Source organism: Hypanus sabinus, chromosome 6 (genome assembly GCF_030144855.1).
Source record: "Hypanus sabinus isolate sHypSab1 chromosome 6, sHypSab1.hap1, whole genome shotgun sequence".
NCBI lineage: Eukaryota > Metazoa > Chordata > Chondrichthyes > Myliobatiformes > Dasyatidae > Hypanus > Hypanus sabinus.
In genome coordinates, this window is record NC_082711.1 from 128,429,281 (window position 1) to 128,453,638 (window position 24,358).

The 24,358-nt window shown below is 38.7% G+C and overlaps 1 protein-coding gene across 3 annotated transcripts in view; it reads right to left on the reverse strand.

Annotated features, from left to right (window-relative positions):
* Nucleotides 1-6,585: 6,585 nt before the first annotated feature.
* The window catches only part of rabep1 (rabaptin, RAB GTPase binding effector protein 1), a 139,841-nt gene continuing 122,068 nt past the window's right edge, over nucleotides 6,586-24,358 (reverse strand). For all 3 annotated transcript variants that reach the window (XM_059972917.1, XM_059972916.1, XM_059972915.1), the window contains 2 exons: nucleotides 12,608-12,724; nucleotides 6,586-8,827 (listed from right to left, as the gene is read on the reverse strand). In XM_059972917.1, coding sequence (XP_059828900.1) covers nucleotides 8,726-8,827; nucleotides 12,608-12,724 — 219 coding nt within the window. In that variant the 3' untranslated portion in view covers nucleotides 6,586-8,725. The remainder of the gene's footprint in view (nucleotides 8,828-12,607; nucleotides 12,725-24,358) is intronic.

Here is a 24,358-nt window from a genome sequence, read left to right on the forward strand (position 1 = left end):
ACCCACGACTGTGCTGCAACACACAGCTCGAACCACATCGTAAAGTTCACCGATGACACAACCGTGGTGGGTCTCATCAGCAAGAACAATGAGTCAGCTTACAGAGAGGAGGAGCAGTAGCTAACGGACTGGTGCAGAGCCAACAACCTGTCTATGAATGTGAACAAAACAAAAGAGATGGCTGTTGACTTCAGGAGGGGACGGAGCCACTCCCCACTGAACATCAACAGCTCCTCGGTAGAGATGGTTAAGAGCACCAAATTTCTTGGTGTTCACCTGGCGGAGAATCTCACCTGGTCCCTCAACACCAGCTCCATAGCAAAGAAAGCCCAGCAGCGTCTCTACTTTCTGCGAAGGCTGAGGAAAGTCCATCTCCCAGCCCCCATCCTCATCACATTCTACAGAGGTTGTATTGAGAGCATCCTGAGCAGCTGCATCACTGCCTGGTTCAGAAATTGCACCATCTCGGATCGCAAGACCCTGCAGTGGATAGTGAGGTCAGCTGAGAAGATCATCGGGGTCTCTCTTCCACCATCATGGACATTTACACTACACGCTGCATCTGTAAAGGAAACAGCATTTTGAAGGACCCCATGCACCCCTCATACAATCTCCTCTCTCTCCTGCCGCCTGGGAAAAGGGTCCGAAGCATTCAGGCTCTCACAATTAGACTATATAACAGTTTCTTCCCCCAAGCTGTCAGACTCCTCAATACCCAGAGCCTGGACTGATACCTGGCCCTATTGTCCTGTTTATTATGTATTGTAATGCCTGCACTTTTTTTTTGCACTTTATGCAGTCCTGTGTAGGTCTGTAGTCTAGTGTAACTTCCTCTGTTTTGCTTTTTTTTTTAACGTAATTCAGTCTAGTTTTTGTACTGTGTCATGTAACACCATGGTCCTGAAAAACGTTGTCTCATTTTTACTATGTACTGTACCAGCAGTTATGGTCGAAATGACAATGAAAGTGACTTAAGAGGGAAAATTATAGCGATATCATATAAAATAAGGAATAAAAACATAAAAGGAATTACAAAATAGGCTGAAGGAACTAGAAAAAAACCAAATTGAATTTGGCACAGGATACATTAGAGGAAATTTTAAAAATTAGGAATGAAATTAATAGTTTGGCTACACAATAAATCAGAAAAAATTTAATGTTTCTGAAACAGACATTATGAAAGTGGATCAAAGTCTATGAAAATACTGGCGTGGAAACTGAAGAAAAAGATAGCAGAAAATACAATTCATAGAATTAGGAATCCAAGAACAAAAATGATTTTTAAAAAAGCTAAGTGAAATTCAAGAAACTTTTGAAGTGTTTTACAAAACTCTATATTCCAAAGTTCCAGGGGGAAGCATAATTCAGAATGACACCTTCCTGAATTCTCTAGAGTTACCCACTTTAAATGAAGAACAAAGCATAATGATGACTGCTGACATAACTGAAGTTGAACTAAAAGCTGCAATTAGTAGGCTTAAATTAAGCAAGTCACCAGGATCAGATGGGTATATGGCAGAGTGGTACAAAGAATTTAAAAATGAGTTAATTCCTGTATAACTCCCCACACTGAACTGGGCTATAAAAAGGCACAAATGCCACCCTGCTGGAAGGAAGTGATAATTTCAGCTATACCAAAAGGATAAAATGGAATGTGGGTCATTTAGACCAATATCCCTTCTTAATGTAGATTATAGATTATTTACTTTCATCATGGCCAAATGATTAGAGAAGTTTCTACCCATACTGATACATAACGATCAGACAGGTTTTATACAACAACGTCAAACACAAGACAATATACGAAGGACACTTCACATTATGGATCATATGCAAAAAAAAATCAAAACAATAGTGATAAGCGTGGACGCTGAAAAGGCATTTGATTCGGTAACTGGAATTTCCTTTACAGAGTTTTACAGAGATTTGGTTTCCATGACGCAATTAGTAAAACTATACAGGCACTATATGACAACCTTACTACTAGGACTAAAATCAATGGATATTTATCAAATAGTCTTACCCTAAAAGAAAGGGGCACGAGACAGGGTTGTGCATGGTCACCGCTACTCTTCACATTATATCTGGAACCATTAGCTCAATACATCAGACAAAAAGAAGATGCCAGGGGAATTACTATTAAGGGGACAGAGCATAAATTGGCCTGTTATGCGGATGACATTTTGATCTATCTAGGGCAACCAACATACTCTTTACCTAAATTGATGCAATCATTTGAACAATATGGTCAATTATCAGGATACAAGATCAACATAGATAAAACCCGATTACTTTCATATAACTATAGCCCAAGAGAAATTGAAAGTAGATATCCCTGGGCATGGCAAACAGAGTCTTTGAAATATTTGGGCATCATTATGCCAAAAGATTTGACAAAATGATCAGAATGCACTTATCAGCCTATACAGAAAAGAATTAAGGAAGATATAACAAAATGTTTTGGTTCAAGGATTGAATATATTAAAATGAATATACTGCCCAGACTATTATATCTCTTTCAAACCTTATCAATAGAAATTAATCAAAATCAATTCAATGACTTGACAAGAGGCTATCAAGATACATTTGGCAAGGTAAAAAGGCCCAGAGTTCATCTCAAAACTTTGCAATTAGCTAAGAAAAAGGAGGAATGGGGCCTACCTTCTCTCAGAGATTATTATTTTGCAGCACAGTTGAGAGATATGATGGGTTGGTGCAACCCATCATATGACGTTCAATGGAAAAACATTGAGTGGGTACTTCCCATCCCTATACAAGCAATTTTGGCTGATAACAACCTGCAAAAGGCCCATAAAAACTATTGATAACCCATGGGTGAAATGGACTCTTAAAATATGGAAAACTATTATGAAAGAATATAAACTAGAGGGAGATATTGCAATTCTTAAATGATGTGCATATGACTCAGATTTTGTGTCAAATAAACGATGCTAGATTTAAGGACTAGACAGCTAAAGGAATAACAGTTCTTTGCAATAATAAACAGAGTAACACTGTTCAGTTTTGAAATGCTTAAAGAGAACCACTTATTAGAAAAACAAGATTTTATCGGTATTTACAGATGTGATAATATGTTAATAGGATGGTTAAAAATGTAATCAAGGCAAGTACATGCTTGATAGAGCTATTTAGAAAAGCATACAATTCAGATAATGGTAGAATCATTTCAAACATGCATAAGGGGTCGTCAAATCTTAAAACACATTGACTTCATACATTAAAACAAAATGGGAGAAGTGAGGATAATTATATCTGAGGAAGAATGGACAATAATATGGAGGTATCAATGGAAATGTACCAGTTCACAGAAATGGAGGGAGTTTGAATGGGAAAACTTGATAAGATATTTTATTACACCCTCTCAGAAATCCCATTATGATAGTAACCTCCCTGATTGCTGGAGAAATTGTGGAGATCAAAATGCAAACCATTATATTTTCTGGGAATGCCACGTTATCAGAGACTATTGGAGTGGGATACACAATGCCCTACAAGACATCTTTAAATGTAAAATACCCTTAGAAAGTAAGACCATATATCTTGGATATATACCTCAAGAATGGTTGAAAAGAGATAAATATTTAATGAATATACTGCTGGTGGCAGGTAAAAGGACTGTTACTAGGAAATGGTTATCACAGAGAGGAGTTAATATCCCAGAGAGTGAGCAAAATCAGCTCTCGTCCCCGATCTGAATAAACTGTCCGAACAGCGGATCTGGGCACTGCTGCAGCGACCACACTGCCTAGCAACTGGCTCCAGGCTCAGATTTCGCCACCCAGCCCAAAGCCACTCTCAAGCTCGGGGCCCAGAGCAATCCAACCTTGCACCAGGTCAGTTGTAGGAGTATGAAATCTCCAGTGGCCCAACTTCTCCACTCCGAACAGCTCACACAATCATGGCTTGCTCCCTCACTGTGGTGACAATTTATCTTAGAAAAGGTGTTTTACTTGTATTTCTTAACTTTTCAACTAACAGTGAGCCATTGCACAATTTGTTAGCGCATTCTTAACCAAAAGTCACACCCAAAAGGTTGGTGGTGTGGTGGACACCGAAGGAGGCTATCATGGTTTGCAGTGCGATCTGGACAAACTGGAAATATGGCGGATGGAATTGAATTCAGTGTGAGGCAGGAGCTAGGTCTGAACTGAAGGGCACTGAGTGTTGTAGAACAAAGGCACCTGCAATACAAGCCCATAATTAATTATAAGCTTTTGGCATATCTGCCTTCATAAATCAAGGTATCAAGTACATAAATTGGGAGGCTATGTTGAAGTTATCTAGGACACTGTCAAGGCCAAATTTGGAGTATTGTGTGCAGTTTTGGACCCCTACTTACAGGAAAGATGTAAATAAGGTTGAAAGAGTACGGAGGAAATTTACAAGGGTGTTGCTGGGTCTGAAGGACCTGCCTGAGTTAAATGGAAAGATTGAATAGGTTAGCACTTTATTCCTTGAAACATAGAAGATTGAGAGGTGCCTTGATAGAGGTATACAAAATTATGAAGGGCTGAGATACAGCAAATACAAGCAGGCTTTTTCCACTGAGGTTGGGTGAGAGTCCAACTACAGCTCATAGGTTAAGAGTGAAAGGTGAGAAGTTTAGGGGAACGAGGGGAAACTTCTTCACTCAGGAGGTCATGAGAGTGTGGAAAGAGTTGTCAGTGCAAAATGGCTGATTTCAACATTTAACAGAAGTTTGGATAGGTACCTGGACATTAGGGTACATGAATTTTGGTGGGGGATGGAGGGCTATGGTCCTGGTGCTGATTGTTGGGAGGAGGCACTTTAAATGAAGACGTACAATAAACCTGAATGAACTCAGCAGGTCGGGCAGCATCCGTTGAAAAACTGTTCTGACGGATCCGTTGTGGCACTTTAAATGGTTTTGGCACAGACTGGATGAGCCAAAGGACCTGCTTCCGTGTTGTATTTTCTATGACCATTACTTTGTCTTCCCCTCAATGTTTCTGGTAACCTCCTCGAAAAGATTGATTGGACACAGCCTTATCCAGGTTGACTATCACCATCAGGTCTTATCTATCCAAATGCTTATATATCCAGTCCCTTAAAATATATTCAATTATTTATCAACTATTGACATCAGTCTTACCAGCAAATAATTTCCTATCTTATTCTTAGAGCTTTTCTTAAACATCAGATACCCACCAGTCCTCTGACACCTCACCTATAGCCAAGGATGTTTTATTTTTGCCAGGGCCCCTGCAATTTCTGCACTGGCTTCCCACAAGATCTGAGGAGAAACCTCGCCATGGCGTGGGGTATTATTTACCCAAACTTGCCTCAAGACAGCAAGCACCTCCTCTGCTATATTATGTATATGGTCCATGACCTCCCTGCTGTTTTGCTCAGTTCTGTAGACTCATTATCCATCTGCCAAGGAAATACAGATGCCAAAAAATCCATCTCCACATATCTTTTGGTTCCAAGCATGATCTTCAATCTATCCTTATAAGACATGATCTCTAATCCAGGCAGCACCCTGTGTAAATTGTCCTCCACACTCTCTGTAAAGCTTTCACATCCTTTTTATAATGAAGTGACCAGAAATGAACACAATATTCCAAGTGTGGTCTAACCAGAGTTTGATAGAGCTCATAGCTCCCAAACTCAATCTCTGGACAAATATACCTTAGCATCCTATCAACTTACGCTGAACATGGACCTCAACATTCCTGTTACTCCACTGTTATGAATCCTGTCATTAACCCTCTATTCTGCCTTCAAATTTGATGTTCCAAAGTGAATCACTTAACAATTCTGCAGACTGAACTCCATCTGTCATTTCTCAGCCCACCTCTACATCCTATCAAGGTCTTGTTTACCTCTGACAACCATCAACACTAGCCACACCATCTACTAACTTATCTTTCTTCCCACTTCCTCATGCAAGTCATTTATAAAAATAAGAATAGGAGTCCTAGAAGAGATCCCTGTTGAACAACACTGGTCACTGATCTTCAGGCAGAATACCCACTACTTTCTATGGCCAAACCAAATTTGAAACCACAGCCAGTTTTCTCTGGATCCCATGCATTCTGACTTTTTTGAATGAGCCTACCATGGAGAAACTTGTCCCATCCCTAGCTAAAATCCACTGCTCTGCCTTCATCAATTTGTTTTGTTACTTCCTCAAAGAACTCAATCAGGCTTCCACACTGCCTGTATATCCTTTTCCATAAACTACTTTGAAACTTGCATCACTACCTCAAGACCCCTGACTGACACTTCTTTAGCAGGACTATCTATGCATTAGCTCTAAAAAATTCCCCTGGACAAATTTTAAAACTGTTCCTCCCTCAACACTTTTCACACTAAAGCAATTCCTGTTAACACAGAGAAGCTGAAATCCCCTATCAGCTTCTCCCTGTCATGCCTGAAGACATAACACTGTGGAATTCTGAACTGTCAGATATTCCCTTCTTTAAGCCAAAATACTAAAACATAATCTGGTGATAGGTTACTACTTCTGTGAAGCAAGATAATGTCAGAGGAGGATAGGGTTAGAGTGACCCGTGCATCAGACGTATCACAAGTGATTACTCCAGCAGCTTTTATTTTATTTAAACACTTTCTTCATAAAGACACCTTCAGTATAGTTAAATTGGTTACATTTTAAGTCTGTAAACAGCAGAATTGTACATCCACACTTAAACAGGACACAGATGATTTGTGTCAGTAAGACGTGGCTTGTGTATCAAAGTGTCTGAGAAGCTTCTTATTGGGAGGCATAGGCAGTTAAAATGTGGTTACACCACTGGACTAAATAAATACAGACATGCTATCATATAGAGAAACTGCACATGATAGTCCCAACAATGGACAAAGGAATGTGAAACTTATCACCCCTTTCCCTCTCCACTCTTGCTCTGTACTATTCTTATAACTGCCAGGATTTAACATTTAATCAGCAACAGCTGATCGATCTTTTAAATCAGCTTTTAAAGTCAATTTGGGCAAGAGGAACTATATATACATATAATTTTTTTAAAAAACTGTAGACAGTATCTTCTGGTTCCATTAGCCAGGCAGGTCACACACACCATAGTTAAATCAGGCTTGAAGTCCGAAAGACCAAGGCATCTAATTTTGTAATACTGTACTGGGTTTCTATTTAAATGCAGGTGCTGAGGGATACCTAAGGAACCTAAAGTTATGGTAAATATTCAGTTTTAACAGGCTCATGAAAAGTTCATAGATACAAGTGTTAAAACAATGCATAATTATTTTCTTAAATAACGGTCGGTCTTCTCCAAATATTTTGGTAGAAAGAAACTGAGTTTTCTGAATTTGCAAACCACGTGTTGTAGGCTGAACCTCTGAAACATGATTGAATGGGTTTATGTGCCAGCTCATCATTCACTGTGGCTGACACACTGGTAAGAGTGCAGTGTCACTGCTGAGAACGTCTCAGCCAATCACAGCACTATGCTTGACCCAGAGCCAATGCTTCACCAATGCTGTGAATATTGAACTGTGCTAAAGAACATGGTTCAGTTCCTCTTTTCACCTTATTGCAGTTGGAACTGAATGTCTGGGGCACCAAAACTACTCCAGGGCAACAGGTGACCAAGTTAACAGAATCCTTGGATGGATAAAGTTCAAATGGTAATTGCTTGAAACTTTCAAATGCAGCCAGAAGTATGGTGGAAAGCTACATCAGCTTACATATAGAAACAATGGGGACAAGGTGGTTATAAAATCATCAGGGCACTCCAAATGTTCTCATCTGAGTAATCCACATCTCCAGTTTCACTCTTTAAAAGACAGAACAGAATGAGATTTTATGTGTTAACACATTCCGAAATGGCTTCATACCTTAGATACCAACATAATCATCTGATTCCAATGCAATTCTGGTTTTAATTGGTAGCATTTAATTTTAAATTTAATAAGTTTCATTTCAGAATGCATTTTGTTTGGAAATAAGAAATCAGAGAATTTTAGTTGTCTTTAAAATGGACCAACCTTTCTTTATCTTCAATGTAAAGCTGCATCAACAGTCTCTCCCTTTTGTCAGCAGTTTTTAAGATGACGATGATCAGTTATCTGGATTTTGTTTCAATATCCCAATCACTTAACTTGGACTGAGTTCACTACATAAAGGTGCACTGTAAAAACCAGCAGGGAACATGAGGGCAATAAATAATGACTGCAATCAAGGCGTTGGATGCCAGGAAGGGTAGGTAGGATTATATATTCCAGCAGATTCTGGCATCAGTACCATTAAAAAATGACTTGTTAAACATACGTTTACCATTCTGAGCATGAACGAGTGAGCTTGACATTTTAGGATGATGCTGTTTTAGTGTACATACACAAAACACAAATAGATTCTATCAATTGTATTAAAAGCAGAAGAAAAGTTAGACATGTCAACCCCATCGAATGAGAATTCTTGTATCAATGATTTTTCAACATTTAAGCACAGCATACACTTAAGGCGATCGCATTATATTTTAAATTTAAAATTTCAATAGTGTTCCCCTTTAGAATTTCATGGATTGGGAAGTTCTAACTGCAGTCAAAGTCAATCTAGAAACATTTACACCTCAGTTACTGCACACTATTAATCCATGGACTCTGTTCCCTCAGAGTTAAATAAGAATTAAAATGTTTCTACAAAGACAAGTGTCTGGTCTAGTAAAAACCGTTGTAGCCTTGAAATTGCCAGGGTTTAATGTCATGTCTCTGGAAGCTGGTTAATATCTGTCAGTTTTGTGTCGTTGAGGATTGCACGGATATTCTCCAGCGTTTCAGCCTGACGAATCCGCTCCAACTGCACCTTTTGGGGGAGGAAAAAGGGCTTATTGTAACTACTTCTGGTAATTTACTCACGATCACACAAACATATCACATCTTCCAAACATGAGGACAACTGTTCAACTCCCCAGTTTCAACTCCAAGGCCCTGCAGTTTCAAGTCTGTAATGTTACAAGGCTGTTAACACAGACTGGCAGAGAAACCGATTAACCCAGGGTGCATAATTCAGCAATCAATTTTAACACCCATGTCTTCCCATTGCTCTATTCCTCCACTTAAAGCAAATACCTTTGGCGGAGAGTGTGTGATTGTGCTGGTTGAAGTAGAATGGTATCTCATCAAATGGTCATTCTTCCTGTGTGAAAAACAGCCCTTTCAGTGAGGGTTACTGATAACAAACTGCAGCTTCCCCTCTGCCCTCCTTGTGGGGCAAGCTAACCAAGCAGCAAGTGCCTGAGAGTTCTCAGGAGGTAAAGTGGAAGGAACTGCTTTACACTGAGTCAGCTGAGGAAGAACGAGGTTGATTTAAGAGGCAATATACGCAGTACAAGAAATGTTCTACCCAAGGTAAGGAGAAGCAATAAAAACAAAAGATCAACTATATGGATAAATAAAGATTTACATAAAAATTATTGAAAAGACAGCTGTACAGAGAAAATAGTAACAATGTTGACTGTAGGGCATATGAAAATATGAGAGCTATGATCAAGAGGGAAATTCAGATTGCTAAAAGAAAGGTTGAGAAGGATTTTGCTGATAATGCTAAGACTGACTAAGAGATTTTTTTGCAATACTTTAGTAGCAAAATAAAGTTAACAGTGGCATGCAAAAGTTTGGGCACCCCGGTCAAAACTTCTGTTACTGCAAATAGCTAAGCAAGTAAAAGATGACCTGATTTCCAAAAGGCATAAAGTTAAAGATGACACACACCTTTAATATTTTAAGCAAGATTACTTTATTTCCATCTTTTACAGTTTCAAAATAACAAAAAAAGGAAAAGGGCCCAAAGCAAAACTTCAGGCACCTTGCATGGTCAGTACTTAGTAACACCCCCTTTGGCAAGTATCATAGCTTGTAAACGCTTTCTGTTGCCAGCTGAGAGTCCTTCAATTCTTGTTTAGGGGATTTTCACCCAGTCTTCCTTGCAAAAGGCTTCTAGTTCTGTGAGGTTCTTGGGCCGTCTTGCATGCACTGCTCTTTTGAGGTCTATCCACAGATTTTCGATGATGTTTAGGTAGGGGGACTGTGAGGGCCGTGGCAAAACCTCCAGCTTGCGTCTCCTGAGGTAGTCCATTGTGGATTTTGAGATGTGTTTAGGATCATTATCCTGTTGTAGAAACCATCTGCTTTTCATCTTCCACTTTTTTTTCTTTTAAACAGACAGTGTGACGTTTGCTTCCAGAATTTGCTGGTATTTAATTGAATTCATTCTTCCCTCTACCAGTGAAATGTTCCCCGTACCACTGGCTGCAACACAAGCCCAAATCATGATCAATCCACCCCCATGCTCAACAGTTGGAGAGGTGTTCTTTTCATGAAATTCTGCACCCTTTTTTTCCTCCAAACATACCTTGTTCACTGTGGCCAAAAAATTTTATTTTAACTTCATCAGTCCACAGGACTTGTTTCCAAAATGCATCAGGCTTGTTTAGATGTTCCTTTGCAAACTTCTGATGCTGAATTTTGTGGTGAGGATGCAGGAAAGGTTTTCTTCTGATGACTCTTCCATGAAGGTCATATTTGCGCAGGTATCGCTGCACAGTAGAACAGTGCACCACCACTCCAGAGTCTGCTAAACCTTCCTGAAGGTCTTTTGCAGTCAAACGAGGGTTTTGATTTGCCTTTCTACCAATCCTACAAGCAATTCTCTTGGAAAGTTTTCTTGGTCTCCCAGACCTCCACTGTTCATGTTAACTGACTTCTTAATTACATTACGAACAGAGGAAACGACTACCTGAAAACACTTTGCTATCTTCATACAGCCTTCTCCTGCTTAATGGGCATCATTTCTTTTAATTTTCAGAGTGTTAGGCAGCTGCTTAGAGGAGCCCATGGCTGCTGATTGTTGGGACAAGATTTGAGGAGTCAGGGTATTTATAAAGCTTTGAAATTTGCATCACCTGGCCTTTCCTAATGATGACTGTGAACAAGCCATAGCCCTAACAAGCTAATTAAGGTCTGAGACCTTGGTGAGGTTATCTGAGATCTCAAATCTCTTGGGGTGCCAAAACTTTTGCATGGTGCTCCTTTCCTTTTTTTTCTCCCCACTCTAAAATTGTACAAAACAAAAATAATACACTAATCTTGCATAAAATGTTGAAAAGAATGTTTCATCTTTAACTTTATGACTTCTGAAGATCAGTTCATCATCTACTCATTTAACTATTCACATTAACAGAAATTTTGACCAGGGGTGCCCAAACTTTTGCTTGCCACTGTAAGTGTACTAGGAATAACAGTGGGGCAATAAATTTTGGACAATATAATGTGTTCAGTGGAGCTCAAGTCTAGAGATGTTCTTCTCAAGCTTTATAATGCGCTTGTGAGGCCACACCTCGAGTACTGTGTACTGTTTTGGTCTGTGTATCTTGTGAGAGTTGTGAAGGCACTGGAGAGTTCAGAGAAGGGCAACTAGACTCATTCACGGTCTGCAGGGTATGAGCTATGAAGAAAGACTGAAAGAACTAAATCTTTTTAGCCTAAGTAGACATAGAATGAGAGGAGACATGATAGAAGTGTTCAAAATCATTAAGGTGGATGCCAGCTGCTACTTCAAAATTAATGTGTCATGGACACGGGGCCATAGGTGGAGACTGGTTAAGGGGAGATTTTAGACTAACATCAGGAAGCATTTCTTCACACAGCGAGTTGCGAACACATGGAAAAAATTACCTAGTTGTGTAGTTGAGAGTAGTACCTTACAGACTTTCAAATCTAAATTCAATAGTTATTTCAACACACAATGCGAATAGGAAATTAGCAAGCTTCGTTGGGCTGAATGGCCTGTTTTTTTCAAAAATTTTCTAATGTTCTCAGTAACATTAACTGAATGAATCTTTTGCCTTTAAACTGCCAAGTCAGAGAGAAGAGAGAAGAGAAATCAAGTCATGCTGAGAGCTAAGCAGCACCAGACTTCCAACGTAAAGGCAGCAGGAAAGGAGGAAAGTATTATTTCTGAGTCCTAGGAAACTGAGTGGCAAACTGTTTGAAATACTACTTTAGGAAAGTGAAGATACAGGGGGATAAAAACATGCCAAAAGGGAAGCATGCTGTTTAAGAACTAAACTAAATTGAAACTTTGGAGTAAAGATTCTAATGAAGGAAGTGAGAGTTGCAGGATAGAAAAGGAAGACAAACAGGAGAAAATCTGCAGATGCTGGAAACCCAGAGCAACACACACAAAATGCTGGAGGAACTCAGCAGGCCAGGCAGCATCTATGGAACCAAATTAATTTTCTATGGAACAAAAGAGTTAATGTTTTGGGCTGAGACTCTTCTTCAGGAAGATGGCTCATTATCTGTTAACACCCATCTTCATAAATGTGCTGAAAGTCTGTTCATAAAAATGTTCATAAAAGTCTGGTGAGACTGTGGCACATTGGGTAACAATGTTAAACCAAAAACAAAAAGCTGCTCGAACTTCATAGCAAATGCTGTTAGGTTAACATTTCTAACTTAATCTGAGAACAAGAAATCTCACTAAAATAATAGTATTCAAGGCCCAAGACCAGGCACGGAACCAATTCACCTCACATGCTGAATTGGCTCATTCTTTCTACACACTTGAAAATTAATTTCTCACCTGCAAAGTTTGGGAGAGTTTAACAAAATCTCTCTGCACTTGCTCACTGACATCCAGTTCAGTCTGCAGCCTCTGACCTTTGTTTTTCTCCTCATACAGCAGCTGCTCTAGACTGGTCTGAAATACAAGAGAAAAACCCTAGGTTTTTATTTTGGATTTTTACCATTATTGTCCAGTGCATTATGGAGCTTCTTTTGCTGGTAAACCTTGGCTGTCTGTAGCTCAGAGGCTCAATGATTTAATCGTCAGCAAATGCACTGTGCATGCAGTAAAATCCTCTCACTGAAAAACAGAATATCATTGTTTTATTTGCTAAAAACTAATCGTTGTTAAGTAAACACACAAACAGATTCAAATTTATCACATGTACATCAAAACATATAGTCAACAACACGTACAAGGAAGTGCTGGAAGCAGACCGCAAGTGCCACCACGCAATCCGCTGGCAACAGAGCATGCCCAGTGTTCAGCAGAACAATACAAACAGCAACAAGAAAAGCAAAGCAGACCCCTTTCCCACCCTCAGTCCTTGGTCCCAGACATCAGGCCTCTGACCTCCAGCCCCTGGCCTCGATTCAGATACTGGACCACTAACCTCTGGGTGTGCAGACCCAGGGTTTTTGACCCTTGGGCCTCTACTTCAGGACTGCAGCCTTTAGTTCTGCCCGCCGATGGGCATCACCCCCAGGACTCACTGAAGATGGGTTTGACCTTTGGGTCTCCACCTCAGGACTGTAGCCTTCAGCTCTGCCCGCCGATGGGCATCACCCCCAGGACTCATTGATCACAGGCTTAACCTGGGGGGATTGCTGGTCTCCTCAGCACCTGGGGATCTGATCACTAACCTTCAACTCTAGAAATCCGTAAGTTTGACCATGACTTCGGAGTCAGAGTCCATGTCACAGCAGAAGGTCAAACCTCAGCTTCTGCCCAACTCGCAACTTACTGCCCCTGATCTCTTTAACTCTCTCTTACGCTGTCCCTAAATGCTAACCTGGCCCCTCACTCCCTGCACGGACCCAAACCTATACCTACAAATCTAAGCAATAACTCAAGTCTGAGCCACGATCTTGAAAAACATCACAGCTCAGCACCGTCTGGATTGGAAGTGTTAAATAGAACACAGAACATAGAATAGTACAGCACATTACAGGCCCTTCAGCCCACAATGTTGTGCCGACCCTCAAACCCTGCCTCCCATATAACCCCCAACCTTAAATTCCTCCATGTACCTGTCTAACAGTCTCTTAAACTTCACTCGTGTATCTGCCTCCACCACTGACTCAGGCAGTGCATTCCACACACCAACCAGTCTCCGAGTGAAAAACCTTCCTCTAATATCCCCCTTGAACTTCCCTCCCCTTACCTTAAAGCTAAGTCCTCTTGTATTGAGCAGTGGTGCCCTGGGGAAGAGGCGTTGGCTGTCCACTCTGTCTATTCCTCTTAATATCTTGTATACCTCTATCATGTCTCCTCTCATCCTCCTACTCTCCAAAGAGTAAAGCCCTAGCTCCCTTAATCTCTGATCATAATCCATACTCTCTAAACCAAGCAGCGTCCTGGTAAATCTTCTCTGTACCCTTTCCAATGCTTCCACATCCTTCCTACAGTGAGGCAACCAGAACTGGACACAGTACTCCAAGTGTGGCCTAACTAGAGTTTTATAGAGCTGCATCATTACATCGAGTCTCTTAAACTCTATCCCTCGACTTATGAAAGCTAACACCCCAAAAGCTTTCTTAACTACCCTATCTACCTGTGAGGCAACTTTCAGGGATCTGTGGACATGTACCCCCAGATCCCTCTGCTCCTGCACACTACCAAGTATCCTGCCATTTACTTCGTACTTTGCCTTGGAGTTTGTCCTTCCAAAGTGTACCACCTCACACTTCTCCAGGTTGAACTCCATCTGCCACTGCTCAGCCCACTTCTGCATCCTATCAATGTCTCTCTGCAATCTTTGACAATCCCCTACACTATCTACAACACCATCAACCTTTGTGTCGTCTGCAAACTTGCCAACCCACCCTTCTATCCAGGTCGTTAATTTTAAAAATCACAAAAAGTAGAAGTCCCAGAACAGATCCTTGTGGGACACCACTAGTCACAACCCTCCAATCCGAATGTACTCCCTCCACTATGACCCTCTGCCTTCTGCAGGCAAGCCAATTCTGAAGCCACCTGGCCAAACTTCCCTGGATCCCATGCCTTCTGACTTTCTGAATAAGCCTACAGTGTGGAACTTTGTCAAATGCCTTACTAAAATCCATGTAGATCACATCCACTGCACTACCCTCATCTATATTACTGGTCAACTCCTCAAAGAACTCTATCAGGCTTGTTAGGCACGATCTGCCCTTCACAAAGCCATGCTGACTGTCCCTGATCAGACCATGATTCTCTAAATGCCCATAGATCCTATCTCTAAGAATCTTTTCCAACAGCTTTCCCACCAGAGAAGTAAGGCTCACTGGTCTATAATTACCCGGACTATCCCTACTACCTTTTTGGAACAAGGGGACAACATTCGCCTCCCTCCAATCCTCCGGTACCATTCCCGTGGACAATGAGGACATAAAGATCCTAGCCAGAGGTTCAGCAATCTCTTCCCTTGCCTCGTGGAGCAGCCTGGGGAATATTCCGTCAAGCCCCGAGGATTTACTCGTCCTAATGTATTTTAACAACTCCAACACCTCCGCTCCCTTAATATCAACATGCTTCAGGACATCAACCTTACTCATATTGTCCTCACTGTCATCAATTCCCTCTCATTGGTGAATACCGAAGAGAAGTAATCATTGAGGACCTCGCTCACTTCCACAGCCTCCAGACACATCTTCTCACTTTTATCTCTAATCGGTGCTATCTTCACTCCTGTCATCTTTTTTTCTTCACATAATTGAAGAATGCCTTGGGGTTTTACTTTACCCTAACTCGCCAAGGCCTTCTCATGCCCCTTTCTTGCTCTTCTCAGCTCCTTTCTTGCTACCCTATGTTCCTCAATAGACCCATCTGATCCTTGCTTCCTGGGGGCGGAGTTTCAAGATGGCGACGTAGACATCTGCCTTTTAGGCGCTCTTCATTTTTTAAACTATAATCACCCTTTAATCAAATCTTTTTGTACTTAATTACATGGGTTGATATTTACGATTTACTTCTTTGCTAAAGTAATACTTGATTTAATCTTTTCAAACTTAAAATGTCTGTATCTTAAGAAATCGTCTAAAGACCCTATAACTCTCGATGCAATCTCCAGGCTTCTGGATACTAAACTTGCAAGTCTGGAAAACAAACTTACTGCGAAAATGTCTGAGCTTGAAGAAGTCGTTAGATCGTTTGATACCAAGCTTCAATCGCAGGCAGCAGATATTGAACGGCATGAAGAAATGTTTGCGGCTCTTGACAAGTTAATTTGTGAAAAAATACGTACTATTGAAACTTTGGAGAAGAAGGTACGGTCGACCGCTAAAATAGTGGAGCAGAATAAGTTTAAAATCACCGATCTTGAAAACCGATCTTGCAGCCGAAACTTGCGAATTATCGGATTTCCCGAAAATGTTGAGTCTGGTGACTTAACTGAATATTTCTCTAACTTATTGTGGGAAATTTTTGGCGAGGACGCTTTGCGGGCTAAACCTACTATTGATCGTGCCCACAGAGTTTCGAGATTTTCGATCTCGAGAGACAAGCCACGAGCCATGATTGTTCGCCTCCATTATCCTCGGGAGAAAGAGCTTTTAATCCGATTAGCTCGTCAGAAAGGTATGATTTCTCACAGAAACAACAAGTTTCGTATTGTTGAGGATTATTCATTCGAGGTGATGAAGGCAAGAATCGCTTTTAAACCGGTGATGACAGAGATTAATTCGATTGGACTTAAACAAGCTTTAAAATACCCAGCGAATCTCAGAATTACATTGAGTGACGACAGCCAGCGCTTCTTTAATACTCCGGAAGAAGCGAAGAAATTTGTCGAAGAATATCGGTCTTCTAGTACAAGTTGAACTATGTGTTATGTTGAAGAATTTTTGGAGAGAAGATGCCATTTCGTTTTAGGCTTTAACTTATGAAGCTGCAGTATAGCTTTTTATTTTGGTCTGTAGACCTGGTTTTTTTTTATTATCATGGTTTATAGATGTTCTTCTAATTTTACTATAATCTCTTTTTTCTTAATTTTTTTTCTCTGAATTGGATATACACGTTAATACTCTGTAATAATGATTTATTTTTTTAAGACGTCATTTCTTCTTCCCATAAGACTTTGCTATCCGTAAGCATTTATTTGCTTGTACTTGAAAATGGGACGAATGTTTTGAATTTTTGGACCTTTTTTTATATATTGTAGTGATTATTGAATCCTTTTTTAATCCTATTTTGATGACCTTTTTTTAATAGATTGGTGAATTTACATTTATATTCTGTAATATGGTTTTTTCAAAATGTCGTTTCTTCTTCCCATAAGTCTTTGTTTTTGAAACGTCATTTTCTTGTATTTGAATATGGGATCTTTTTTTTAAAGGCATATTACACTATTTTAATCTTTAATGTTTATCCTTTTTTATTAATGATCTTTTGCTTTATTATATTATTTTTTCATTTTGATTGATATATATTCTTTCTTTTTACAACCCTGTATTTATATCTGGGTGATATATATAGTTTCTCTTTTCTTTCCTTTCATGGAGTTGCCATCTTGAAAATGGGGGTAATATTAGTATTAGCTTGTGCGCCTGCCGCTTGGCTTTTTTTCGAGGGGTTGGGGGAGGGGGTAGGGGTCTTTTTTCACGCTTTTGCTTTTTTTTTTTGCTTTTAGTTTATGGGCCGACTTTAGATTATTAATATTGTTGAGGTGTCATGCTCTCTGGTTGCTCCTGAATCATTTTTCCTTCTTCCTGAATTATAGGTTATGTGTCTTTTTAACCTTTTATGATATATACAATTAATATTGGCATGAAGGATGTCTATTAATTTTATCTCTTGGAACACTAATGGTTTAAATCATCCGATTAAACGTAAAAAAATATTTAAAGTATTCCACAGAAGAAATGCTAATATTATTTTTGCACAGGAGACCCATATTAGGAGGGAGGATAATCAACACTTTTTTAGGTTCTGGAAGGGTCAACAATTTCACTCGAATTGTACTGCCAAAATTAGGGGTGTGTCTATTTTTATAGACCCCTCAATTTCGTTTACACATCATGAAATTATTTCTGATCCACAGGGCAGATTTTTGTTGATAACTGGCTCACATTTTAATCGAAAAGTGGCTCTAGTTAATATTTATGCTTCAAACTTTGACTGCCCTGAATTTTTTAAATGTTTATTTACTTCCCTCCCTAATCTAACTGAATATATATTGATAATGGGTGGAGATTTCAACTGTTGTCTGAATCCTTCGATGGATAGATCTAAACCTATTCGAATTCTTCTGAATAGATCAGCCTTACTTATTAATTCCTTTATGGTTGATTCGGGAATTACTGAAATATGGCGGTTTTTGAACCCTAAAGATAAAGAATTTTCATTTTTTTTTCACATGTATATCACAGTTATTCTAGAATTGATTATTTCCTTATTGATCATCGTTTATTAACAGATGTTACTGATTGTAAATATGACTCTATTGACATTTCGGATCATGCACCTTTGAAGTTATCTATCAAGATTTCGGACTCTTTCACTAATACTAGATCTTGGACACTTAACGCTACTTTGCTTCAAGATCCAGAATTTATTACCTTCATAAAACAGCAAATTGACTTGTTTTTTTCAACAAACTATACCGAAGAGATTGACAGAGGAATACTTTGGGACTCTTTTAAGGCTTTTATCCGTGGACAAATTATCTCATATTCCGTCAGTAAAAGAAAACAAAGATATTTAGATATTGCTTTATTAGTGGATAAAATTAAAGAAATTGATAAGATTTATTCCGTGACTCCTACCAAAGAACTCTATAAGAAGAGAGTTGAGCTTCAAATGGAACATAGCTTATTATTATCTTCTTCAATTGAGAATCAATTAATTAAGACCAGGGCTCAATTTTATATTCATAGTGATCAAACTGGTAAATTGTTAGCTAACCAATTAAAAGCTATTTCGACTAAGCGACAAATTATTAAAATTCGTAAACAAGACGGTAATCTGACTACTGATCATAAAGAAATTAATAATACTTTCCAAGATTTTTATAAATCTTTATATCAATCAGAATTTGATGGCAATCTGTCCATGATGGATAATTTTTTTAACAATCTGAATATTCCTAAACTGACAGATGAAGATCGGAGCTTGTTCGATGCTCCTATTTCTATGGCTGAAATAGGAGAGGCCATCTCATCAATGAACTCAGGGAAAGCTTCTGGTCCTGATAGTTATATTATAGAATTTTAAAAAACTTTTTCTTCTTTGCTTTCCCCTTGGTTATGTGAAATCTTTAATGATGCATTTACTACTAAGAGACTACCCCAGTCTGTTTATGAAGCTACTATCTCTCTAATTCTTAAAAAAGATAAGTGCATCTATGTGCATCTTATCGCCCTATATCACTATTAAATGTAGACTCTAAGATTCTTACAAAAATTTTAGACATTAGATTAGAAAAGTTACTATCACGAATTATTTCAGAAGACCAAACTGGTTTTATTAGGAACCGGTATTCCTTTTTTAATGTTAGAAAATTGATTAATATAATTTATACTTCTTCACCCACAACCTCAGAATGTGTTATTTCATTGGATGCTGAAAAAGCTTTTGATAGAGTTGAATGGACATACTTATTTAATGCCTTGAGAAATTTTAATTTTAGTCCTAATTTTATATCATGGATTAAATTAATATATTATAAACCTGTTGCTTCTGTTCTTACAAATAATTACAGATCCTCTTTTTTTCAAGTATCTCGTGGTACAAGACAAGGTTGTCCCTTAAGTCCTTTATTATTTAATATCGCATTAGAACCTCTAGCCACTGCTATTCGTGAATCCCCTAATATTTTTGGTATTACCCGTAATGAGAAGTTATACAAGTTATCACTTTATGCTGATGACTTGTTGTTATATATTTCTGATCCTGACAGGTCTATTCCCGCTATTTTATCCTTATTGGTTCAATTTGGTAGTTTTTCTGGTTATAAACTAAACTTAAATAAGAGTAAATTATTCCCTTTAAATGAGCGAACTTTATTGAATGACAGGATACCATTTAAAGTTGTTACTGATAACTTTATTTATTTAGGTATAAAAATTACCAAGAAATATAAAGATTTATTCAGACTGAATTTTTTACCTATGCTTCATCAAATTCAACAACTTACTACAAGATGGTCTCCTTTATCCTTATCATTAGTTGGCCGGATTAATGCTATTAAAATGATGATTTTACCAAAATTTTTATATTTATTTCAAGCATTAGCAATTTTTATTCCTAAATCTTTTTTTGATAACATTGATTCAAAAATTTCCTCATTTGTGTGGCAAAATAAAAAGCCCAGGTTAAGTAAAAGGCAGTTACAAAAATCTAAAAAAGATGGTGGTTTAGCTCTACCTAACTTTAGATTTTACTATTGGGCGAATAATATTCGAAACTTAATATATTGGAAATTAGATTTGGATTCACCATTGTGCCCACAGTGGGTAAATTTAGAATGCAATGATGCACAGGGATATTCTTTAATCTCCGTTCTTGGTTCTTCTCTTCCTGTTGATTTAGTTAAATTCAATAAACAGATATCCAACCCTATTGTCAAACACACATTACGAATTTGGTTTCAATTTCGTAAGTTTTTTACTCTGAAAAACTTTGTTCTTGATAGCCCTATCTTACTTAACTTCTTTTTCAAACCTTCTTTGACAGATCAAGCTTTTAGCATGTGGAAAAGGAAAGGTATAATATGTTTTCGTGATTTTTTTTTAAGGTAGTTTGATGTCTTTCGACCAACTTTCCAACAAATTTAAGTTACCTAAATCTAATTTTTTTAGATATTTACAAATCAGAAATTTTTTACATAAAGTTCTACCATCCTTCCCCAACTCAACTTTGATAGATTTTTCAGATATGATTTTTACCTTGAATCCTTGTCAGAAGGGATTAGTGGCTCTTATTTATAATATGATTATGAAGATACAACCAGAAATATCAGGTAGAATTAAACAAGAATGGGAAAAAGAACTTCAATGTAATATATCAACAGAAAAATGGGAAAAAAATTTTACAAGTGGTTAATTCTTCTTCTATATGTGCTAAACATGCTTTGATACAATTTAAGGTTGTACATAGAGCCCATATGTCTAAAGATAAGCTTGCTCGATTATATTCTCATATTAACCCTCAATGTGACAGATGTCATTTAGATGTGGCCTCATTGACCCACATGTTTTGGTCATGTCCTACTTTACATAACTATTGGAAGGACATATTTGCTATCATTTCCTCAATTTGGAATATTGATTTACAACCTCATTTTATTACTGCAATTTTTGGTATACCAAATGAGGATAGTAATCGGTTTTCCCCTTCAATTAGACGAATGATCGCCTTTGTAACATTAATGGCCAGAAGGTCTATATTACAAAATTGGAAAGAAGTAAATCCTCCTACCACATTTCAGTGGTTCTCTCAAACGATTTCTTATTTGAGCTTAGAAAAAATTAGAAGCACTATTTTTGACTCATCAATTAAATTTGAAGAAACTTGGGGACCGTTCATTCGACACTTTCATATGAATTAATTTGGCCTCTTCCAGACCTTTTCTCTTTTTATTCTTGTTCTGGTATGGAGTTCCGGAGTTTTTGACACTATCATATACATAGAAACTGTTATTACTGCCCATGTTAGTTTAGTTTAGGTTTAATTTTTTTTCAATATATATTTTTTTTCTTTATTTTTAAAAAAAAAATTTTTTCTTCTGATGATTATTCTTACTCTTTTTCATGTATAATATACGTTTGATTGATTAATGTACTTTTTTTTGCTGATATTTTAATAAGATATTGTTATCTTATTACTAATTCAACCAAGTCTAGTGCACTTATAACCTATTCAATATTATGATATCTTTTTATATATATGAAATTCAATAAAAAGATTGAAAAAGAAAAAGATACTTGCTTCCGAAACCTCAAGTATGCTGCCTTTTTCCACCTGACTAGATTCTCCACCTCACTTGTCACCCATGGTTCCTTCACCCTACCATTCCATAAATAGCCTAAATACCATAAATAGACTATATTACTGCTAAGAAACAGTTCTATGTAATACAATTATTTACCATGTAGCTGAACTGGAATGCGTAATGCATTCAGTGCGCCATTCCTAATGGGATCTGAAAACACCATTCATCTGTGCTGTAAATATGTGGATTGAGAAGGCTATAATCCAAAGATTGGATTACTTTAGGAAATATCCAACCTATCAGCCTCCCTCTTGAATATACTGAGTGGCCAGGTGTTCAGTCCTCCAGCAGATAACGCGAAAGATTCACTGGCAATCAGTCAGGAAATTTCTCCTCATCCCAGTCCTTTCATTTTGAGATTGTGACTTCTGACTCTAAATGCTTCAGTCAAGGGAAACATCATCCCTACATCCCTGATATTACTAAATTGTAGGAAATCATTGGCTCAGCCTGTCTAATCTCACAGGAGAATCACTGAGGCAAACACGTGTTGAACTCCCTCTACCACAAGTAGGGATAGGCCAGGCACAGTATCGCAGGTTTATTCACAGCATGTAATTGGAGTAGGAATTTTTCCATTTTGTTCTCAAACCCCTACTATAAGTGCCATCACATTGTGCCTTCCTAATTACTTCCTGTACATGCCTGTTACCTTTCAGCAGTTTGTATACAGATACTTCAGTCTTCTTGAATACCTATCACCTTTCCATCTCTCATTAATATTTTATATTGGGTCTTACCAAAGTTTAATACCGCACATTTTTGGCATCATGTTCCATCTCCCCAATTCACAGAGCTTCTTTATAACCCCCTGAAATCCTGCAGCATCTTCCCACAAGTTACACTCACATAGTTTAATGAATGTACTCATCAGGTCCAGATGGTCTGCATCCTAGGGTACTAAAGGAGGTGGCCCTGGGAATTGCGGATGCATTGGTAATCATTTTCCAATGTTCCTTAGATTCAGGATCAGTTCCTGAGGATTGGAGAATGGCTAATGTTATCCCATTTTTTAAGAAAGGAGGGAGGGAGAAAACGGAGAACTATCAACCTGACATCGGTGGTGGAGAAGATGCTAGAGTCCATTATTAAAGATGAAATAGTGGCATATCTAGATAGCAGTGATAGGATTGGGCCGAGCCAGCATGGATTTACCAAGGGTAAATCATGCTTGACTAATCTGTTGGAGTTTTTTGAGGATGTAACCAGGAAGTTAGACGGGGGAGATCCAGTGGATGTAGTGTACCTCGATTTTCAGAAGGCATTTGATAAGGTCCCACATAGGAGATTGGTGGGTAAAATCAAAGCTCAGGGTATTGGGGGGAAGACATTGACATGGATAGAAAACTGGTTGGCAGATAGAAAGCAAAAGGTAGCGGTGAATGGGTGTTTCTCGGAATGGCAGGTGGTGACTAATGGGGTGCCACAGGGCTCGGTATTGGGATCACAGCTGTTTACAATTTACGTCAACGATTTAGATGAAGGCATTGTGAATAACATCAGCAAATTTGCTGATGATACTAAGCTGGGTGGCAGTGTGACATGTGATGAGGATGTTAGGAAAATTCAGGGTGACTTGGATAGGCTGGGTGAGTGGGCAGATACTTGGCAGATGATGTTTAATGTGAATAAGTGTGAGGTTATCCACTTTGGGAGTAAGAACAGGAAGGCAGATTATTATCTGAATGGTGTAGTTAGGTAAGGGAGAAATACAAAGAGATCTAGGAGTCCTTGTTCATCATTCATCAGTGAATGAGCAAGTGCAGCAGGCAGTGAAGAAGGCCTTTATTACAAAGGGAATTGAGTACAAGAGCAAGGAAATCCTCTTGCATTCGTATAGAGCCCTGGTGAGACCACACCTGGAGTATTGTGTACAGCTTTGGTCTCCAGGGTTAAGGAAGGACATCCTGGCTGTAGAGGAAGTGCAGCGTAGATTCACGAGGTTAATTCCTGGGATGTCTGGACTGTCTTACGCAGAGAGGTTAGAGAGACTGGGCTCGTACACGCTGGAATTAAGGAAATTGAGAGGGGATCTGATTGAAACATATAAGATTATTAAGGGATTGGACAAGATAGAGGCAGGAAATATGTTCCAAATGCTGGGAGAGTCCAGTACCAGAGGGCGTGGTTTGAGAATAAGGGGTAGGTCATTTAGGACAGAGTTAAGGAAAAACTTCTTCTCCCAGAGAGTTGTGGGGGTCTGGAATGCACTGCCTCAGAAGGCAATGGAGGCCAATTCTCTGGATGCTTTCAAGAAGGAGCTAGATAGGTATCTTATGGATAGGGGAATCAAGGGATATGGGGACAAGGCAGGAACCGGGTATTGATAGTAGATGATCAGCCATGATCTCAAAATGGCAGTGCAGGCTCGAAGGGCTGAATGGTCTACTTCTGCACCTATTGTCTATTCTAAATGGGGAATAGGAGGTGCAAAGGGACTTGGGAGTCCTTGAACCTGATTCCCTAAAGGTTAACTTGCAGGCTGAGTCAGTGGTGAGAAAGGAAAATGCAATGTTAGCATTCATTTCGAGAGGACTAAAATATAAGAGCAAGTATATGATGCTGAGGCTTTAAGG